This window comes from Caloenas nicobarica, chromosome 37, assembly GCF_036013445.1.
Source record: "Caloenas nicobarica isolate bCalNic1 chromosome 37, bCalNic1.hap1, whole genome shotgun sequence".
Lineage (NCBI taxonomy): Eukaryota > Metazoa > Chordata > Aves > Columbiformes > Columbidae > Caloenas > Caloenas nicobarica.
The window spans coordinates 836,469-854,195 of NC_088281.1; the positions used below are offsets into that span (position 1 = coordinate 836,469).

General features: G+C 53.2%; 1 protein-coding gene and 2 pseudogenes across 1 annotated transcript; all 3 read left to right on the top strand.

The window, feature by feature from the left end:
• Window positions 1-163: 163 nt before the first annotated feature.
• DHX34 (DExH-box helicase 34) lies at window positions 164-17,247 on the top strand. Its single transcript, XM_065655130.1, has 18 exons — window positions 164-247; window positions 1,700-2,393; window positions 4,278-4,589; window positions 6,533-6,799; window positions 6,937-7,039; window positions 7,150-7,367; window positions 8,774-8,948; window positions 9,031-9,224; window positions 10,145-10,243; window positions 10,771-11,004; window positions 11,088-11,255; window positions 11,330-11,441; window positions 11,572-11,678; window positions 12,622-12,879; window positions 12,981-13,157; window positions 13,231-13,354; window positions 13,570-13,771; window positions 16,802-17,247. Exons 2-17 carry the CDS (start codon window positions 1,737-1,739, stop codon window positions 13,701-13,703), a joined length of 3,339 nt encoding a protein of 1,112 aa, XP_065511202.1. The 5' UTR covers window positions 164-247; window positions 1,700-1,736; the 3' UTR covers window positions 13,704-13,771; window positions 16,802-17,247.
• Window positions 5,267-5,385, top strand: LOC136001176 (5S ribosomal RNA; annotated as a pseudogene).
• Window positions 5,660-5,778, top strand: LOC136001175 (5S ribosomal RNA; annotated as a pseudogene).
• Window positions 17,248-17,727: the final 480 nt, after the last annotated feature.

Here is a 17,727-nt window from a genome sequence, read left to right on the forward strand (position 1 = left end):
TCCATGGGCACGCCTCCTTCATTTCCATAGCCACGCCCATTTTTTCCCGCCCGCCTTTCCCGCCCTCTCCTTGGCCCCGCCCCTTCCGCTCTGGCGTCCCCTGGCGGCCGCGCGCGGTGGTTTCCCCCGGGGCCTGGTCGGTTCGTTTCGGGCCTAAAACCGGTACTAAAACCGGTACTAAAACCGGGCCCGAGAGCGGGGCCGCGGCTGCCGGGAGCGCAGCGGGGCCGGAGGGGCCCGGGGCCGGGTAGGAGAGCGGGCGGGGGGGGGGGAGCAGGGCCTGGCGGGAGGGGCCTGAGGGGCGGGGGGTCGCAGGGGCCTGTGTGGGGGTGCCGGGGGTTTGGGGGGCGGTGTGGGGGGGCCCCGAGGGGGTGGGATGGGGTGTCGTGAGGGGCTCGCAGGGTGGGGTGGTGGAGTCCCAGGGGGCTGGGAAAGAGGTTTGGGGGGTCGCGGGGGCTCATTTGGGGGGTGCGGGGGGGTCTCAAGGGGCTGGGCCGGGGTTTGGGGGGGGACCAGGGGGTTGGAACTGGGTTTAGGGGGGGGTCCCAGGGGGCTGGGATGGGGTTTGGGGGTCCCAGGGGTCTGGAATGGGGTTTGGGGGCGTCCCAGGGCGCTGGGGCAGGTTTTAGGGGGATCCCAAGGGGGTGCATGGGAGTTCCAGGGGGCTGGGATGGGGTTTGGGGGCGTCCCAAGGGACTGAGATGCAGTTTTGTGAGGGTCCCATGTGCCTTGGCGGGGCTGTGGGGGTCCCAGAAGGTTGGGATGGGGTTTGGGGGTCCCAGGGGTCTGGAATGGGGTTTGGGGGCGTCCCAGGGGGCTGGGGCAGGTTTTGGGGGGATCCCAAGGGGGTGCGTGGGAGTTCCAGGGGGCTGGGATGGGGTTTGGGGGGGTCCCAAGGGACTGAGATGCAGTTTTGTGAGGGTCCCATGTGCCTTGGCGGGGCTGTGGGGGTCCCAGAAGGTTGGGATGGGGTTTGGGGGTCCCAGGGGTCTGGAATGGGGTTTGGGGGCGTCCCAGGGGGCTGGGGCAGGTTTTGGGGGGATCCCAAGGGGGTGCGTGGGAGTTCCAGGGGGCTGGGATGGGGTTTGGGGGGGTCCCAAGGGACTGAGATGCAGTTTTGTGAGGGTCCCATGTGCCTTGGCGGGGCTGTGGGGGTCCCAGAAGGTTGGGATGGGGTTTGGGGGTCCCAGGGGTCTGGAATGGGGTTTGGGGGGGTCCCAGGGGGCTGGGCCAGGTTTTGGGGGGATCCCAAGGGTGTGCGTGGGAGTCCCGGGGGGCTGGGATGGGGTTTGGGGGGGTCCCAGGGGGCTGGGCCAGGTTTTGGGGAGTCTAAGGGGGCTGGAACAGCATGTGGGGGTCCCAGGGGGCTCATTTGGGGTGTGTGGGGGTCCCAGAGTGTTGGGACAGGGTTTGGGAGGGTCTTAGGGGGCTGGACGGGGTGTGGGGGTCCCAGAGGCATCTCTGGGGGTCCCAGGGGGTTGGGATGGGGTGTGGGGGTCGCAGGGGGTTGGGGTCCCAAGGGGCTGGGCCAGGGTTTTGGGGGAGTCTTGGGGGGCTGGGTCGGGGTGTGTGGGGCTCCCAGGGTGTTAGCACAGAGTTTAGTGGGGGTCCCAGGAGCCCGGGACGGGTTTCGGGGTCCCCCAGCCCCCTGGGACAAACCGAATCTGATGCCAATCCCCCCCACGCCACCCCGGCGCAGATCCCGGCGTCCGGACCCCGCGGTTCCCCCCGCGGCGATGGAGAGCGGCCCCCGGCGCCGCCAGCGCAACCCTTCCCCGCCGGCCTGGGACTGGGACTGTCCCGACACGCGGCGCCGCCTGGAAGAGCTTTATTTCGGCGAGCAGCACCATCTCCGCGCCGGCACCGAGGACGCCGCCGACTTCTGGGCCTTTTTCGAGCGGCTCCGGCGTTTCCAAAGCCGGAAAAGCGACCGCGAACCACCCCGGGAAACACCCCGAGAACCTGACGCCAGCGCGTCCCGCCTGGACCTGCCGCGCCGCTACGACCCCCGGTACCGCATCAACCTGGCGGTGCCGCGGAGCCGGCGGGGGGACCCCGGCGTCCCCGAGAAGCCCCTCGCCGAATTCCGCGCCGCGTTGTTGCATTACCTGGATTTCGCCCAGAAGCGGAGCTTCGCCAAGCTGGCCAAGATCCAAAAGGAGCGCGCGGCGCTGCCCATCTGGCGCTACCGGGAGCGGATCCTCGGCGCCGTGGCGGAGAATCCGGTGGTGGTGATCGCCGGCGACACCGGCTGCGGCAAATCCACGCAGGTGCCGCAGTTCCTGCTGGCGGCCGGTTACGAGCGCGTGGCTTGCGCCCAACCGCGGCGCGTGGCCTGCGTGGCCCTGGCCAAGCGCGTGGCCCTCGAGAGCCTCCACCAGTACGGGGACCAGGTGAGACTGGGGGGAACTGGGACGTAAACTGGGGCGTACTGGGGCTGGGCTGCCCCACCGCTGGGCACGCCAAAGGGTTTTAAATGGTTTGGGCGACGTGCCGTTCGTAAAAATTCGGATTTGAGGCCGATCCCGGGCGAAAAATAGCAAAATAAATCGATATTTTTGGATGTTTTGGAGGGAAATTGGGCGACGATCCTGAACCGGGAGGTGATTGGGACAAGAAATAGTTGACGGTCAGTTCATAGAAATTCAAATTTAAGGCCAAATCTGTGCAAAAAACGTCCAAATAAATCAACATTCATTTTTTTTCTTGATGATTTGGAGGCAAATTGATGGATGATCCTGAACCGGGAGGTGATTTGGACAAGAGATGGTTGGCGGCCGGTCCGTAAAAACTCCAATTTAAGGCCAAATATGTGCAAAAAATACCAGAATAAATCAATATTTTTTTTTTTTTTATGTTTTGGATGCAAACTGGTGGATGATTCTGAACCGGGAGGTGATTAGGACAAGAGGTGGTTGATGGTCAGTTCGTAACAATTCAAATTTAAGGCCAAATGTGTGCAAAAAATATCAGAATAAATCAATATTTTTTGATGTTTTGGAGGGAAATTGGTGGATGATCCTGAACCAGGACATGTTAGGGTGGATTTTTGGAAAGTTTTTGTACCGAAATGGCATCAAATCCTTCGGGGTGTTTGTGGAGGGGCGGGTGATGCCCCACGGCGGTTGGTTTGTAAAAAAAAATTGTCCTTAATAATATGTTGTAAAGTTTATTATATGATTTATGTGGATTATTTAAATTGTGGTCAACCCTGGAGTGGTTGGGGGTTGTTGCAGTTCAGCAAAACGAAATATTCACTTTTATTAAATTCTATTTTATTTGATTTTTTATTTTTATTTGGGGGGAGATTTGGAGGGATTTTTAAAAATTTCTTTTTGGATTTTTTATTTTCTGGAATTTTTATTTTTTATTTCTGTTTGGTTCGGGGGGATTTTTTTAATTTTTAAAACTTCTTTTTGTGTTTTTATTTTTTATTTTGGAAGATTTTTTTTTTTGATTAATTTCTTTTTAGATTTTTTGGGAAGATTTTTAAAATTTTTTTATTAATTTATTTTTTTATTTTTATTTTTTATTTTTTGGATTTTAAAAATATTTTAAATTTTTAATTTATTTTTAATTTCTTTTTTGGCATTTAAAAATAATTATTTTTTAATGTTATTTTGGGGGGATTTAATAGTATTTAAAATTTTTAAATTTTCTTTGTTTTTTTATATTTTGGGGGGATTTAAAAATACTTTAAGGTGGTTTTTTTTTGATTTAATAATATTTTAAACTTTTAATTTCTGATTGTTTTTTAAATTTCAAAAATATTTAAAAATTTTGATTTGTGTTTTTTTTATTTTGGGGGATTTAAAAGTATTTTAAAAATTTAATATATTTTTGTTTTATTTTAAAATATTTTAAATTTTTAATTATTTTTTGTTTTCTAGTTTTCTGGAATTTAAAAATATTTTAAATTTTTAATTTATTGTCGTTTTATTTTTAAAATATTTTAATTTTAAAATTTTTTTGGTTTTCTGGTTTTCTGGCATTTAATATTTTAAATTTTTAATTTATTTTTAAAAAATTTAAAATTTTAAATTTATTTTAAAAATATTTAAAATTTTAAATTTATTTTTGGGTGTTCGTTTTCTGGCATTTAAAAATATTTTAATTTTTTGATGTTTTATCTTTGGGGATTTAATAATATTTTCAAATTTTGATTTCTTTTTGGTTTTAATTTTTTTTTTATTTGGGGGGATTTTTTCAAATTATGTTTTGAGTTGGTTTTAGTTTCTCTTTGGCTGTTTCTAACTCCCTGTGGCTTCTCCCCGCAGGTGGGCTACCAGATCCGCTTCGAGAGCAGCCGCTCGGCGGCCACGCGGCTGCTGTTCCTGACCGAGGGGCTGCTGCTGCGGCAGCTGCAGCGCGACCCGGCGCTCCCCGCCTACCGCGTCCTCATCGCCGACGAGGTTCACGAGCGGCACCTCCACGGCGATTTCCTGCTGGGCGTCCTGCGGCGCCTCCTCCCCGCTCGCCCCGACCTCCGGCTCATCCTCATGTCGGCCACCATCAACATCCGCCTCTTCTCGACGTATTTTGGGGGCGCCCCAGTGCTGCAGGTGCCGGGACGGATCTTTCCCATCTCGGTGAGGCCGCAAATCGCTTTCTTGCGACAGCATCCTCACGGCTAAACTGGAGAAGTGTGGACTGGACGATCGGGTGGTGAGGTGGACCGCGAACTGGCTGAAGGAGAGAAGCCAGAGAGTCGTAGTCGATGGGCAGAGTCCAGTTGGAGGCCGGTATCTAGTGTAGTGCCTCAAGGGTCGGTACTGGGGCCAGTATTGTTCAATATATTCATCAAGGACTTGGATGAGGGAATTGAGTGCACTATCAGCAAGTTCGCTGATGACACCAAGCTGGGAGGAGTGGCTGACACGCCAGAGGGCTGCGCTGCCATCCGGAGACCTGGACAGGCTGGAGAGTTGGGTGGGGAAAAATTTAATGAAATATAATAAGGAAAAATGTAGAGTCTTGCATCTGGGCAGGAACAACCCCAGGTTCCAGTATAGGTTGGGGAATGACCTATTAGAGAGCAGTGTAGGGGAAAGGGACCTGGGGGTCCTGGGGACAGCAGGGTGACCATGAGCCAGCACTGGGCCCTTGTGGCCAAGAAGGCCAATGGCATCCTGGGGTGTATCAGAAGGGGGGTGGTTAGTAGGTCGAGAGAGGTTCTCCTTCCCCTCTACTCTGCCCTTGAAAAAGGGGTTTGGTTCAGATAACATCAGGATATACTTGGGGAATATACATATATACATAAATGTATATATACAGCTATAGCACCCTGAGAACGCCCGATCTCCTTTGATCTCGGAAGCTAAGCAGGGTCGGGCCCGGTTCGTGCTTGGATGGGTGACCAGCTGGGAACACGGGGTGCTGCGGGCTGAGCCAGCACTGGATCCTGATCTCAGAAGCTAAGCAGGGTCGGGCCCGGTTCGTGCTTGGATGGGAGACCAGTTGGGAACACGGGGTGCTGCGGGCTGAGCCAGCACTGGGCCCTTGTGGTCAGGAAGGCCAACGGGACCTGGGGGGATTAGAAGCGGGGTGGGCAGTAGGTCAGAGAGGTTCTCCTGCCCCTCTACTCTGCCCTTGAAAAAAGGGTTTGGTTCAGATACTATCAGGATATACTTGCAAAACATATACATACACATACATGTATATATACAGCTGTAGCACCCTGAGAACTCCTGATCTTGTCTGATCTCGGAAGCTAAGCAGGGTTGGGCCCGGTTAGTGCTTGGATGGGAGACCAGCTGGGAACACGGGGTGCTGTGGGCTGAGCCAGCACTGGATCCTGATCTCAGAAGCTAAGCAGGGTCGGGCCCGGTTAGTGCTTGGATGGGAGACCAGCTGGGAACACGGGGTGCTGTGGGCTGAGCCAGCACTGGGCCCTTGTGGCCAGGAAGGCCAGTGGGACCTGGGGGGATCAGAAGGGGGTGGTCAGTAGGTCGGAGAGGTTCTCCTGCCCCTCTGCTCTGCTCTGGTGAGGCCGCATCTGGAATATTGTGTCCAGTTCTGGCCCCTCAGTGCAAGGACAGGGAACTGTTGGGAGCCCAGCGCAGCCACGAAGATGCTGGAGGGAGTGGAGCAGCTCCCGTGTGGGGAACGGCTGAGGAGCTGGGGCTCTGAGCTGGAGGAGAGGAGACTGAGGGCTGACTCATAATGGGGATCAATATGGCAAGGGGCAGTGCCAGGAGGATGGAGCCAGGCTCTTCTGGGTGACAACCAGTGACAGGCCAAGGGGCAGTGGGTGCAAACTGGAACACAGGAGGTTCCGCTTGAACAGGAGAAGAAACTTGTTCGCGGTGAGGGTGCCAGAGCCGGGCCCAGGCTGCCCAGGGAGGCTGTGGAGTCTCCTTCTCTGCAGACATTCCAGCCCGCCTGGTTCTGTGTAACCTCATCTGGCTGTTCCTGCTCCGGAACAGATGAGCTTTCGAGGTCCCTCCCGACCCCTGACATTCTGTGATTCTGTGACTTTTCGGGCACGAATCGACCTCTTGGCGCAACCTCCTCCCGGTTTTCTCTCCCGCAGGTTATTTACCAACCGGTTCCCAAAGAAGAAGCGGCGACGGGGAAGGCGGGCAGGGCGGAGCGGCTGGACCCGCTGCCGTACCTGCGGGTGCTCCAGGCCATCGACCACAAGTACCCGCCGGAGGAGCGCGGCGACCTGCTGGTGTTTCTGAGCGGGGTCGCCGAAATCGGGGCGGTTTTGGAGGCGGCGCAGGCGTACGCGGCGCGGACCCAGCGCTGGATCGTGCTGCCCCTGCACAGCACCCTCTCTGTGGCCGAGCAGGATAAAGTGCGTCCCGCGCCAAAATTGGGGGATAATTTGGCGCCGTGGGGTGAAAAATCGCAGAGTTCAGCCCCGGTCGTGGGTGCTCGTGGGTGCGACTCCCTTTTCACAGGGCTAGAAGCTGGAATTTTTTGATTTTTCAGGTGTTTGACGTCCCCCCTCCCGGAGTCCGTAAGTGCATCCTCTCCACCAACATCGCAGAAACCTCGGTGACGATCGACGGCGTGCGTTTTGTCCTGGATTCCGGTAAAAAATCCCCTTCCGTTTTGGGTGAAAAACCTAAAAATTCCCTTTTCGCCGGGCGGAAAAGCTTCTCGGTCCCTCGCGCCACGTCCTGAGCGTCTCGTTGTGTTCAGGGAAGGTGAAGGAGATGAGTTACGACCCTCAGGCCAAACTGCAGCGGCTGCAGGAGTTTTGGATCAGCCGGGCGAGCGCCGAGCAGCGCAAGGGCCGCGCCGGCAGGACCGGCCCCGGCGTTTGCTACCGGCTCTACGCCGAGTCCGACTACGATGCTTTTTCTCCATATCCCGTGCCGGAGATTCAACGAGTAGCGCTCGATGCTTTGGTGCTGCAGGTAAAAAATCAGGGAGGAAAAATATGTCTATATATATAATGCAATTTTTTGGATCTAAATGGGCCGCGGAGCCAAAGCTCATCCCTGGAAGGTTCTGAGGGAGTTAATAATTATAAATCCACCGCGAGCTGTTTGATGTTGGGGTCAGTTGTGGGCTGTTCACCTCAGGGCTCAAAATGGCGGCACAAGGGGCACCTCACATCACCTTAAAACATAAAGTGGCAGCACCAGAGGCACCCAAATCACCTCAAGGCTCAAAATGGTGGCACCAAGATCACCTCAGGGCTCAAAGTGGCGCCAGAATCACCTCAGGGTCAAAATGGCGCCAGAATCACCTCAGGGCTTAAAATGGCGCCAGAATCACCTCAGGGTCAAAATGGCGCCAGAATCACCTCAGGGTCAAAATGGCGCCAGAATCACCTCAGGGTCAAAATTGCGCCAGAATCACCTCAGGGTCAAAATGGCGCCAGAATCACCTCAGGGCTCCAAATGGCGCCAGAATCACCTCAGGGTCAAAATGGCGCCAGAATCACCTCAGGGGTCAAAATTGCGCCAGAATCACCTCAGGGCTCAAAATTGCGCCAGAATCACCTCAGGGCTCAAAATGGCGGCACCAAGATCACCTCAGGGCTCAAAAAATGGCAGCAACGAGGCACTAAAATCATTTCAAGAAACAGAATAGTGGCACCAGGGGCACTAAAATCACCTCAAAACACAAAATGGCGGCCCCAGAATCACCTCAGGGCTCAAAATGGCACCAGAATCACCTCAGGGCTCAAAATGGCACCAGAATCACCTCAGGCTCAAAATGGCGGCACCAAGATCACCTCAGGGCTCAAAAAATGGCAGCAACGCGGCACTAAAATCATCTCAAGAAACAGAATGGTGGCACCAGGGGCACTAAAATCACCTCAAAACACAAAATGGCGGCCCCAGAATCACCTCAGGGCTCAACGTGGTGGCCCCAGGGGTGTTGGGATCACCTCACACCAAGAAAGCCCTTGAGGAGCTGGAGCGAGTTCAGAGAAGGGAGAAGAGCTGGGGAAGGGGCTGGAGAAAGAGGTTTAGATTGGAAATTAGGAAAAATTTCTTCCCGAAAGGGTTGTCGCAGGCTGCCCAGGGCAGCGGTGGCATCGCCATGGCTGGAGGGGTTTAAAAGATGCAGAGATGAGGTTTTTGTGGGACAGGGTTTAGTGACAGCGGTGGGTTAATGGTTGGACTGGATGATTTTGAGGCTCTTTCCCAATTAAAATGATTCAATGATTGATTTGTGGAGATCTCAGTGGGAAAACCCGTCCAGCCGAGGCTTGAGCGTCGGGGTCTGGTGGTTCCTGGGGGGGGGATTTATAAATCTCCAGGCTCTTGCTGTTGTCACTAGGGTTGTTTTCCGTGTCCTTCTCTCGCAGTTAAAGAGCATGGGGCTGGGCGACCCCCGAAGTTTCCCCTTTTTGGAGCCTCCCCCCGCATCCAGCCTGGAGATGGCCGTGCGGTACCTGCAGGACCAGGGAGCCCTGGACGACAACGAGGACCTGACGCCCATTGGGACCCTGCTGGCCCAGCTCCCGGTGGACGTGGTGGTCGGTGAGTAACTCGGGGAGACCCCCTGTCCTTAAAACAGAGACATTTTTGGGGGCTCCCTGCCCGATTCGCCCTCCCCACGCAGGCAAAATGCTGGTGCTGGGGGTGCTGTTCGGTCTGGCCGAGCCGACCTTGACCGTGGCGGCCGCGCTGAGCATCCCGTCGCCGCTGGTGCGCGCGGCGCAGCCCGACCCCGACCGCGCCGCGGCCCGGCGGCCGCTCGAGAGCCCCCACGGGGACCCCCTGACGCTGCTCAACCTCTTCAACGAGTGGGTCCAGGTGAGCTTCTGCCTGCGGAGGGGAGATGGGGGAGATTTGGGGGAGATGGGGCTCATTTTGGGGGAGATGGGGCACATTTGAGGGGAGATGGGGCACATTTGGGGGGAGATGGGGCATATTTTGGGGGAGATTCGGCACATTTGGGGACATGAGGCAGATTTTAGGGGAGATGGGGCACATTTGGGGGAGATGGGGCACATTTTGGGGAGAGGAAGCATATTTTGGGGGAGATGAGGCATATTTGGGGAGATGAGGCAGATTTTAGGGGAGATGGGGCACATTTGGGGGAGATGGGGCACATTTTCGGGAGACGGGGCTCATTTTGGGGAGAGGAAGCACATTTAGGGGGAGATGGGGCACATATTGGGGTTTATGTGGCACATTTTGGGGAGATGGGGGAGATTTGGGGGAGATGGGGCACATTTGGGGGAGAGGAAGCACATTTTGGGGGAGATAAGGCAGATTTTGGGGGAGATGGGGCTCATTTTGGGGAGATGGGGCTCATTTTGGGGAGAGGAAGCACATTTTGGGGGAGATGAGGCACATTTAGGGAGATGAGGCAGATTGGGGCACATTTTGGGGAGATGAGGCAGATTTGGAGAAGATAAAGCACATTTTGGGGAGATGGGGCTCATTTTGGGGGAGACGAGGCACATTTTGGGGGAGAGGAAGCACATTTTGGGGGAGATGGGGCACATTTTGGTGAGAGGAAGCACATTTTGGGGGAGAGGGGCATATTTTGGGGGAGATGTGGCTCATTTTGAGGAGATAAAGCACGTTTTGGGGGAGATGGGGCACATTTTGAGGGGGACGAGGCACACCGTCAGTTTGGAAAGCCGCTATTTTGGGGTGGGGTGTTCGGGGGTCCCTTTGGGGCTGATGTTGGGGCGCGGGCGCCCCGTCCCCGCCGTGTCCCGCAGGTGAAGTCGCAGCGCGGCGGCTCTCGGCGGTGGTGCCGGCACCGCGGGCTGGAGGAGCAGCGACTGTACGAAGCCGCCAACCTGCGCCGGCAGTTCCAGGTGCGGACATCGGCCTGGGACGGGGTTCGGCTGTGCCCGAGGAGCCCCGTTGCCCCCGCGCGCCCGTCTCCTGGGTTTTGGGGGGCTCAGCTCCCCTAAATGTCCCCCATCTCCCTACATGTGCCCCATCTCCCCCAGATGTGATCCATTTCCCTAAATGAACCTCATCTCCCCCCAAATGTGTCTCAGCTCCCCCAAATCTGCCTTATCTCCCCCGAGATGAACCTCATCTCCCCCGAAATGTGCCCCATCTCCCCCTAAATGTGCCCCATTTCCCCTAAATGTGCCCCATGCACCCTAAATGTGCCTCATCTCCCCCAAATCTGCCTTATCTCCCCGAAATGTGCCCCCTCTCCACCAAAATGTGGATTACCCCCCCAAAATGTGCCACATCTCCCCCAAATGTGCCCCCTCTCCTGCAAAACCTGCCTTATCTACCCCAAAATGAACCTCATCTCCCCCCAGATGTGCCCCATCTCCCCCAAATGCGCCCCATCTCCCCAAAACGTGCCTGCCCCCCTCCCCAGGAGCTTCTCCGCGACCACCAGCTCCTGGACGACCCCCCCGAGCCGCCCGGCGACAGCTGCAGCCGGCAGAGCCGGCACCGCGAGCGCCGCGAGCTGCAGCGGCTCTGGCGCCGCCACGCCGAGACCCACGGCCGCAAGCGCAAGATGCTGCGGCTGCAAGACGGAGCCGCCGGCTCCTCCGGCGAGGAGGAGGAGGACGGCGGCGCGAAGGGCGAGCGCGGCGTCGATATCCAGGTGACCGCCACGTCCCTCTCCCCTCCTTCGGGGGGGTCCAAATCTGACCGTCCGTCCCCCTGACGCCTTTTTTATCTGCGCAGGACGTCAAGTTCAAGCTCAGGCACAACGTGGAGGAGCTTCAGGCCGCGTCCAGCTCCGTCCTCACCCCGTCCCAGCTGGTCCTGCTCAAACTCGTGCTGTGCCGGGGGCTTTACCCTCAGCTGGCTGTGCCCGACGAGCTCAACACCAGCCGCAAAGATTCCGACCAGGTCCCGCGTCCCCCGCAGCCCCGGCCCGCGCCCCTTCGCTCGCCCTTGACGCCCTTTTTTTGCTCTTATTGCAGATTTTTCACACCAAAAACAAGCAAGGCGTCGTCCTTCATCCCACCAGCGTCTTCGCCGCCAGCCCCGAGCTGCTCCACGCCAAGGAGGGAGGGAAGCACGGCGGGGCCAAAGGTGGGGCCACCCCGACCCACGGGATTTGCCTATTTTTCTGATAAATTAAAGGGGTTTGGGAAAATCGTGGGGTTCTGGGGCTGGGGGGAGGTTCAGGGTCCAGCTGAGCTGCCCCATTTTCCCCCCGCAGACCCCGCGGAGGGGTTGAGCTGCCACCACCAGCTCCTCGCCTTCGTCTCGCTGCTGGAGACCAACAAACCGTACCTGGTGAACTGTGTCCGCGTCCCGGCCCTGCAGGTGAGCCCGGCCTGCGGTCACGGCGGCGATCGGGGTGGCCCCGGGGACACCATTTTGTGGTTTGAGGTGGTTCTGGTGCCGCCGTTTTGTGGTTTGAGGGATCCCTGGGGCTGCTATTTTGAACCCTGAGGTGATCTTGGTCCCCTTGGTGCCGCCATTTTGTGTTTTGAGGTGATTCTGGCGCCATTTTGAGCCCTGAGGTGATTCTGGCGCCATTTTGACCCTGAGGTGATTCTGGCGCCATTTTGACCCTGAGGTGATTCTGGTGCCGCCACTTTGAGCCCTGAGGTGATTCTGGCGCCATTTTGAGCCCTGAGGTGATTCTGGCGCCATTTTGAGCCCTGAGGTGATTCTGGTGCCATTTTGAGCCCTGAGGTGATTCTGGTGCCGCCATTTTGACCCTGAGGTGATTTTGGTGCCATTTTGAGGCCTGAGGTGATTCTGGCGCCACTTTGAGCCCTGAGGTGATTTTTAGTGCCATTTGGAGCCCTGAGGTGATTCTGGTGCCATTTTGAGCCATGAGGTGATCTTGGTCCCCTTGGTGCCACCGTTTTGTGTTTTGAGGTCATTCCGGTACTGTGGTGCTGCCATTTTGACCTCTGAGTTGATTTTGGTGCTGCCATTTTGATCTCTGAGGTGATTCTGCTGCCGCCATTTTGACCCCTGAGGTGATTTTGGTGCCGCCAACCTGAAATCGTCCTGCGTATTCCTTAATTTTCCTGGAGCCTCGGCACAGAATAAAGCACCAACACCCTTAAGAAGGAGCCTCCCCTTGGCCTAAAGAGGGTTAAGCCTGGCTTTGCCTTGGCCTTATACCTCAAGCCCATCCATCCATCCAGTCCAGCCCCCTCTGTAGACCCTTCCCACCCTAACAAAACCGTAACTTTCATCCCCAAAAACCCCTTCACGTGGTTTTTTTATTATTATTTTCCTCCTCCCCCAGGCTCTCCTGCTCTTCTCCCGCTCACTGGACACCAGCGCCGACTGCTCGCGCCTGGTGGCGGACGGCTGGCTGGAAATGGCCGTCCCCGATGCCGACGCCGCCCTGCGCCTCCTCGCCGCCGCCCTGCGCCTCCGCTCCTCCTGGGAGAAACTCCTGCGGCAGCTCCTGGAGCTCCGGGGCGAGGAAATGGGGCAGCGGCCGAACCCCCGCGACGTGTCCGCACTCGCGCGGGGTCTGCTGGACTTCGTGCGCGCGGAGGTGACCGGCGTGGCGGCAACACCGTTTCCATCCGTCTCGCCGAGAAAGCAGGGCGAGAGGCGGCGGTTTGACCCCCGCGCTGTCCCCGTGTCGCCTCGCAGGTGCCGTTTCGCCTGCGCCCGCTCACCGGGCTGGAGAAACAAAACCTCTACGTGGGGCCGCAGACGGTGGCGGCCGCGCCACAGCTCCCGGGGCTCTTTGAGGGCGTCGAGATGACGCCCGATGAGGTGAAAGGCGGCCACAGGGTGACGGATTTTCTCACCTACAACTGCTTGGCTGTGAGTGACCCCCATCCCTTCCCTGCTTGTCACCCCCCCGGGGGACACTGATCGTCCCCTTGGTGTCCCCCAGACGGACACGGATCTGTACAGCGACTGCCTGCGGAGCTTCTGGACGTGTCCCCACTGTCAACTCCACGCGCCCTTCACCCCCCTGGAGCGCGTGTGCCACGAAAACGCGTGTCAGCCCCCCCAGGGTGAGTCCCGCGTGTCCCCCGCGCTGTGACAAGTGACAATCGGGGACAACCAGCCTGTGGTGACAGCAACCCGGGCTGCGCCGATGCATTTTCGCATCATTCTTTTGCCATTTTGAGGGTCGCTCCTCGCGATCGCATCACGGGGCGTGTTTTTGGGGGATAATTTAGGGATGAAAAGGGGTTTTATTTTAATTTTTCTCTGCGTTTTCTTGCAGAACCCGAAGAAGAAACCCCTGAAACTTCCTCCCAAACCTCCTCCCTCCACCGATTCTACCACTGTGACATTTGCCAGCAGGATTTTTCCCTCACCCCCACGGAAATTCTCCGGCACAAGAAGCAGCACCGGTGACCGGGGTTCCCCGGGGAACCTCAAAACAGGGAGAAAACCCCCTAAAATTCCATCTCCCTTATTTTGGGGTGAGTCTGCCTGGATCCCAAAAGGGATTTTTGTATTTTAAGGATATTTTAGCAGCTCCTGCAACGCGTCGCTGGTGTTATTGGGGTAGGAACAACCTAATTTCTCTCATTTTTTTTAAAAAAACCCCATGTAAATAACTATATTTTTTGGAGTTTTGAGGTTCTCCTGCATGGCCAGAGTGTGGCACTCCGGCACCAGCACCGTCCTCGTGGTTTTTTGTGCCATATCCCACGGAAAAAGCGTCAGAGCAGCTCATGCTGGGATTTTACCACCCCCAGGGCTTAAAAAAACACCCCCTGGGACCCAAAAAAACACCCGCAGAACTCAAAAAAACACCCTAAAAAATCCCCCCGGGATTAAAAATTGAAAGTAATAATTAATAAAAAAATAATAAAATTAAACCGATATTTTATAAATAATACCGAACTTCTTGGCTGTCAAAACCCATTTAAAATAAATTAATTATCAGCCCGTGTGCTGCAAAGCGGGTTATTAGCGGGGCCTCTGCTAATTGAAGCTAATTGGGTATTTTTAGCTTGGCGGCGTGTCGCGTTTCATTAATTGGGTGAAGGAAACAATAAATAATCACGGTTTAAATGATAAATAATCGCGGTTTAACTGTTAAATAATCGCGGTTTAACTGGCCTCGTGACGTTTTGGGGTCAGAAGCTGCTCCAAGCACAAAGTTTTCCAGGATTTTAAAGTTTTTAAGCCACGTTCCACAGAGCTGCCTTAAGCCTGAGCTTTAAACTCAAGTTTAAGAAGTTTAAAAGCAGAAAATGTCATTTTTTTAAATAAAAAAAGCTGGTGGAGATACTGCTTTTCACCTCCTTTCTACCCATAAGAGCAAGATGAGCAAGAGCCTGGTGGACCTGGCTGTCGCTCGTTAACGTTAATTAACGCCACAGAGATGGCTCCACTGTCACAAATTTCCAACAAAAACCCGGTTTTCCCTCTTTATTTTCATCTAAAACCCCCGATATTAACAAATAATTTCCAAGAAAAAAGGGTTTTAAGTCATTTTCCCCTGGAAGATGCTGCAAAAAAAATGGAATTATAAATTTTGTGCCCTGGCCTGAAGGTCAGTAACTCAGTCTGTTTATATATTTTTTTTCTATTTTATTTTATTATTTTATTTATTTTATTTTCTATTTTATTTTATTTTATTTTATTTTATTTTTAATCTTCACTTTATTAACCGAGGCATAAAAAAAGAGAAAAATTTAAAAAATGCTGGAGTTCTTAAACACCTCCCTCTTAAGTAAAGGAATAAAGAGAATTTTTGGGGGGGAAACAGGCTTTTACAGTCCCCCATAAACTATTTAGCAAGGGCAGGACGTCAAAACTGGAACATTTTGTTAATTTGACAAGAAAAGAGTAAAAATGCGGAGGAAAGTGCTTTTAAAAAATCAGGGATGTCCGGTTGCATTAGCACGAGAGGAGGGGATGGGCCGTAGCCTGAGGCCTCATCTGCACTCAGAAATTAATCTGGATTAAGAGTTCGATGGGGTGAATTTAAGGAATTTTCCTGGTTCGAAGCCATGTCCAAAAATTGGATTTTTTCTCAGGAAAAACCTGCTCTGGAAATTAAAAACTCGAACTCCTGCCTGGAGCGTCTTGTGCTGGTGGATGAGGAGAAACTTCTCCAGAACCTTCCCTGAGTGGCACCTGTTGACAAAACGTTAATGGAATTTACCGTGAAACCCCCCCAAAATAATTAAAATAAACTCAACATTTTACGTGGAATTTTGGGGGGATTTCAGGTGTTTTACGCTCTGGTGTTACGTGGTTTACGCCAAGGGATCCGTGGCGGCTGCCATCTTGCAGCGCCAAGTCAACCCAAGATAGAGTGTGGAGAACACTTGGGTTATTTTTTTACCCCCGAAATAGAAAGATTATTAAATCTACTGAAAAATTCTACTCTATGTGACGTTTTTCTGTCAAAATAAGTTTTGAGAGGGAAACTCTGAAGGCCTCCGTAAAGACATGGGGCCTGTTGGGCCTGAGGAGACCGCAAAGATGATCCAAAGGGGGAAACGCCTCTGCTGTGAGGAAATATAAAATCAGAGAACTCTTTTTGTGAGGAAATTTTATCCTAATTTCCAATTTGAACCTTTTCTGGCACAACTTGAGGCCATTTTTAGGCCAGGACAGGCTGAGAGTTGAAGGCGCCAGGGAGACCTGATTGCGGCCTAAACGGGGCCTACAAAAAAGATGGGGGCAGACTTTTTAGCAAGGCCTGTTGTGATGGTTTTAAACTAAACAAAGGGGAAATTTAAACACGAGGAAGACATTTTGGACGCATTCGAGGTCAGGCCAGACGGGGCCTTGAGGAACCCGATCTGGTTCGAGATGTCCCTGCTCATGACTACATGAGCTTTGAAGGTTCCTTCCAACCCAAAATATTCTGTGATTTTTAGGATTCAACACCATTAAACACTCTTCCTGCAAAGACACGTTAATGAGCAGTTAAAAACAAAAATCTGCTGAAGAAATGGTGTCAATTCATTTAAGGACAGATGGTTCCCACCTCTTATGCGAAGGATATTGCAATTTAGAGCCACATTCCTAGGAGAATTTTTAAGGTTTGCATCCCTATGCCATGACTGTTTTGCTTAATTTAAATGCGTTTAAGCAAATTCACGGCCTAACATTATCTTTAACAAACCCAGTTTGCTCTTATGTGGACAAACACCGTCCCATTTAGTGACTTCTTTTTTTACCATCGCCCCTTTATTTGCAATAAAGCGAAGCTCAGAACTCAACTCGAGCTGCTCAAACAGTTCTCAAAAGGGCTTTTTCCTCCCCAGGAAAGCGTTAATGAGGGAAAATCCCTTTTATGCGTCGCTTCTCGGGGGGAGGACCAACAAAGCCACCCGAGGAAACAGGAATATTGTTCTAGTTCGTTAAAACGCCGCGAGCAGTTACGGTCTCGGCGGGTGTGATGTTGCGGTAGGGCACATGCAAATTGAAACACAATATAATGTTCTCGGGTTTCATGTTGCATTTTGTCTGGGTTTTTTTTGCAGGTAGATTCTCATGCCTACGACTCGAGCCAAGAAACGGGCGGTTTGGGGAAAAAATAAGGGAATTTTGCAGCAAAGTAGGATCAAAACCGCAGAAAACACGTGAAGCGTGTCAGGACCGGCCTCCAATGTAAATATTCCACACTCCAGGCAATAAAAAAAGTAATTTAAAAAAATGAAAATAGCAGGATCACTCAACAATTTAGGCTCTCCAAGGGTAGAGCAGGTTGCTTAATAACCTGTTGCACATCAACATTACGAAAATTTCATATCCCAGCCCTAAAAACTTCTCCAGGACAGACCGTCTTGGCTTGATGAAGCACATAGACTGAGGAAAAAAACCCAAAAAGCCAAAAAAACCAAAAATGGGAATGTGTTATAAAGACATGAATCCACTCCCACTCCTTCACTTGACAGCTGCAAGTAGCCCTGGGCCTACACAAAGTAAATATGTCCTTAAATAAAAATCTAGAAAGGAAAGAGCTTTGTCTGGATGTTGCCTGAAGTGCTTGGATCTCATTATTTGTCACCCACGATCCAAGGCATCCAACTCATCCCCTTTAATTCCCTGCACCCGATGGATTATTTGTCATTATGCGTCGCTAGTTACGGTATTTACAGAAAAGCCAACGCGACAGTGAAGATCATTGTTCGAAACACCCAAAATCCTTCAGAGAGAGAGAGAAAACATCTTTTGTTGGCTCCTGCGATAATTGAAATAATTGAAATGTGAGTGATCTGGGGTCATAGTGCTATTGAGGAACGCGGCTTGTCGCCACTTTGAGCCCTGAGGTGATTCTGGCGCCATTTTGGGCCCTGAGGTGATTCTGGCGCCATTTTGGGCCCTGAGGTGATTCTGGCGCCATTTTGGGCCCTGAGGTGATTCTGGCGCCATTTCGACCCTGAGGTGATTTGGGGCCATTTGGAGC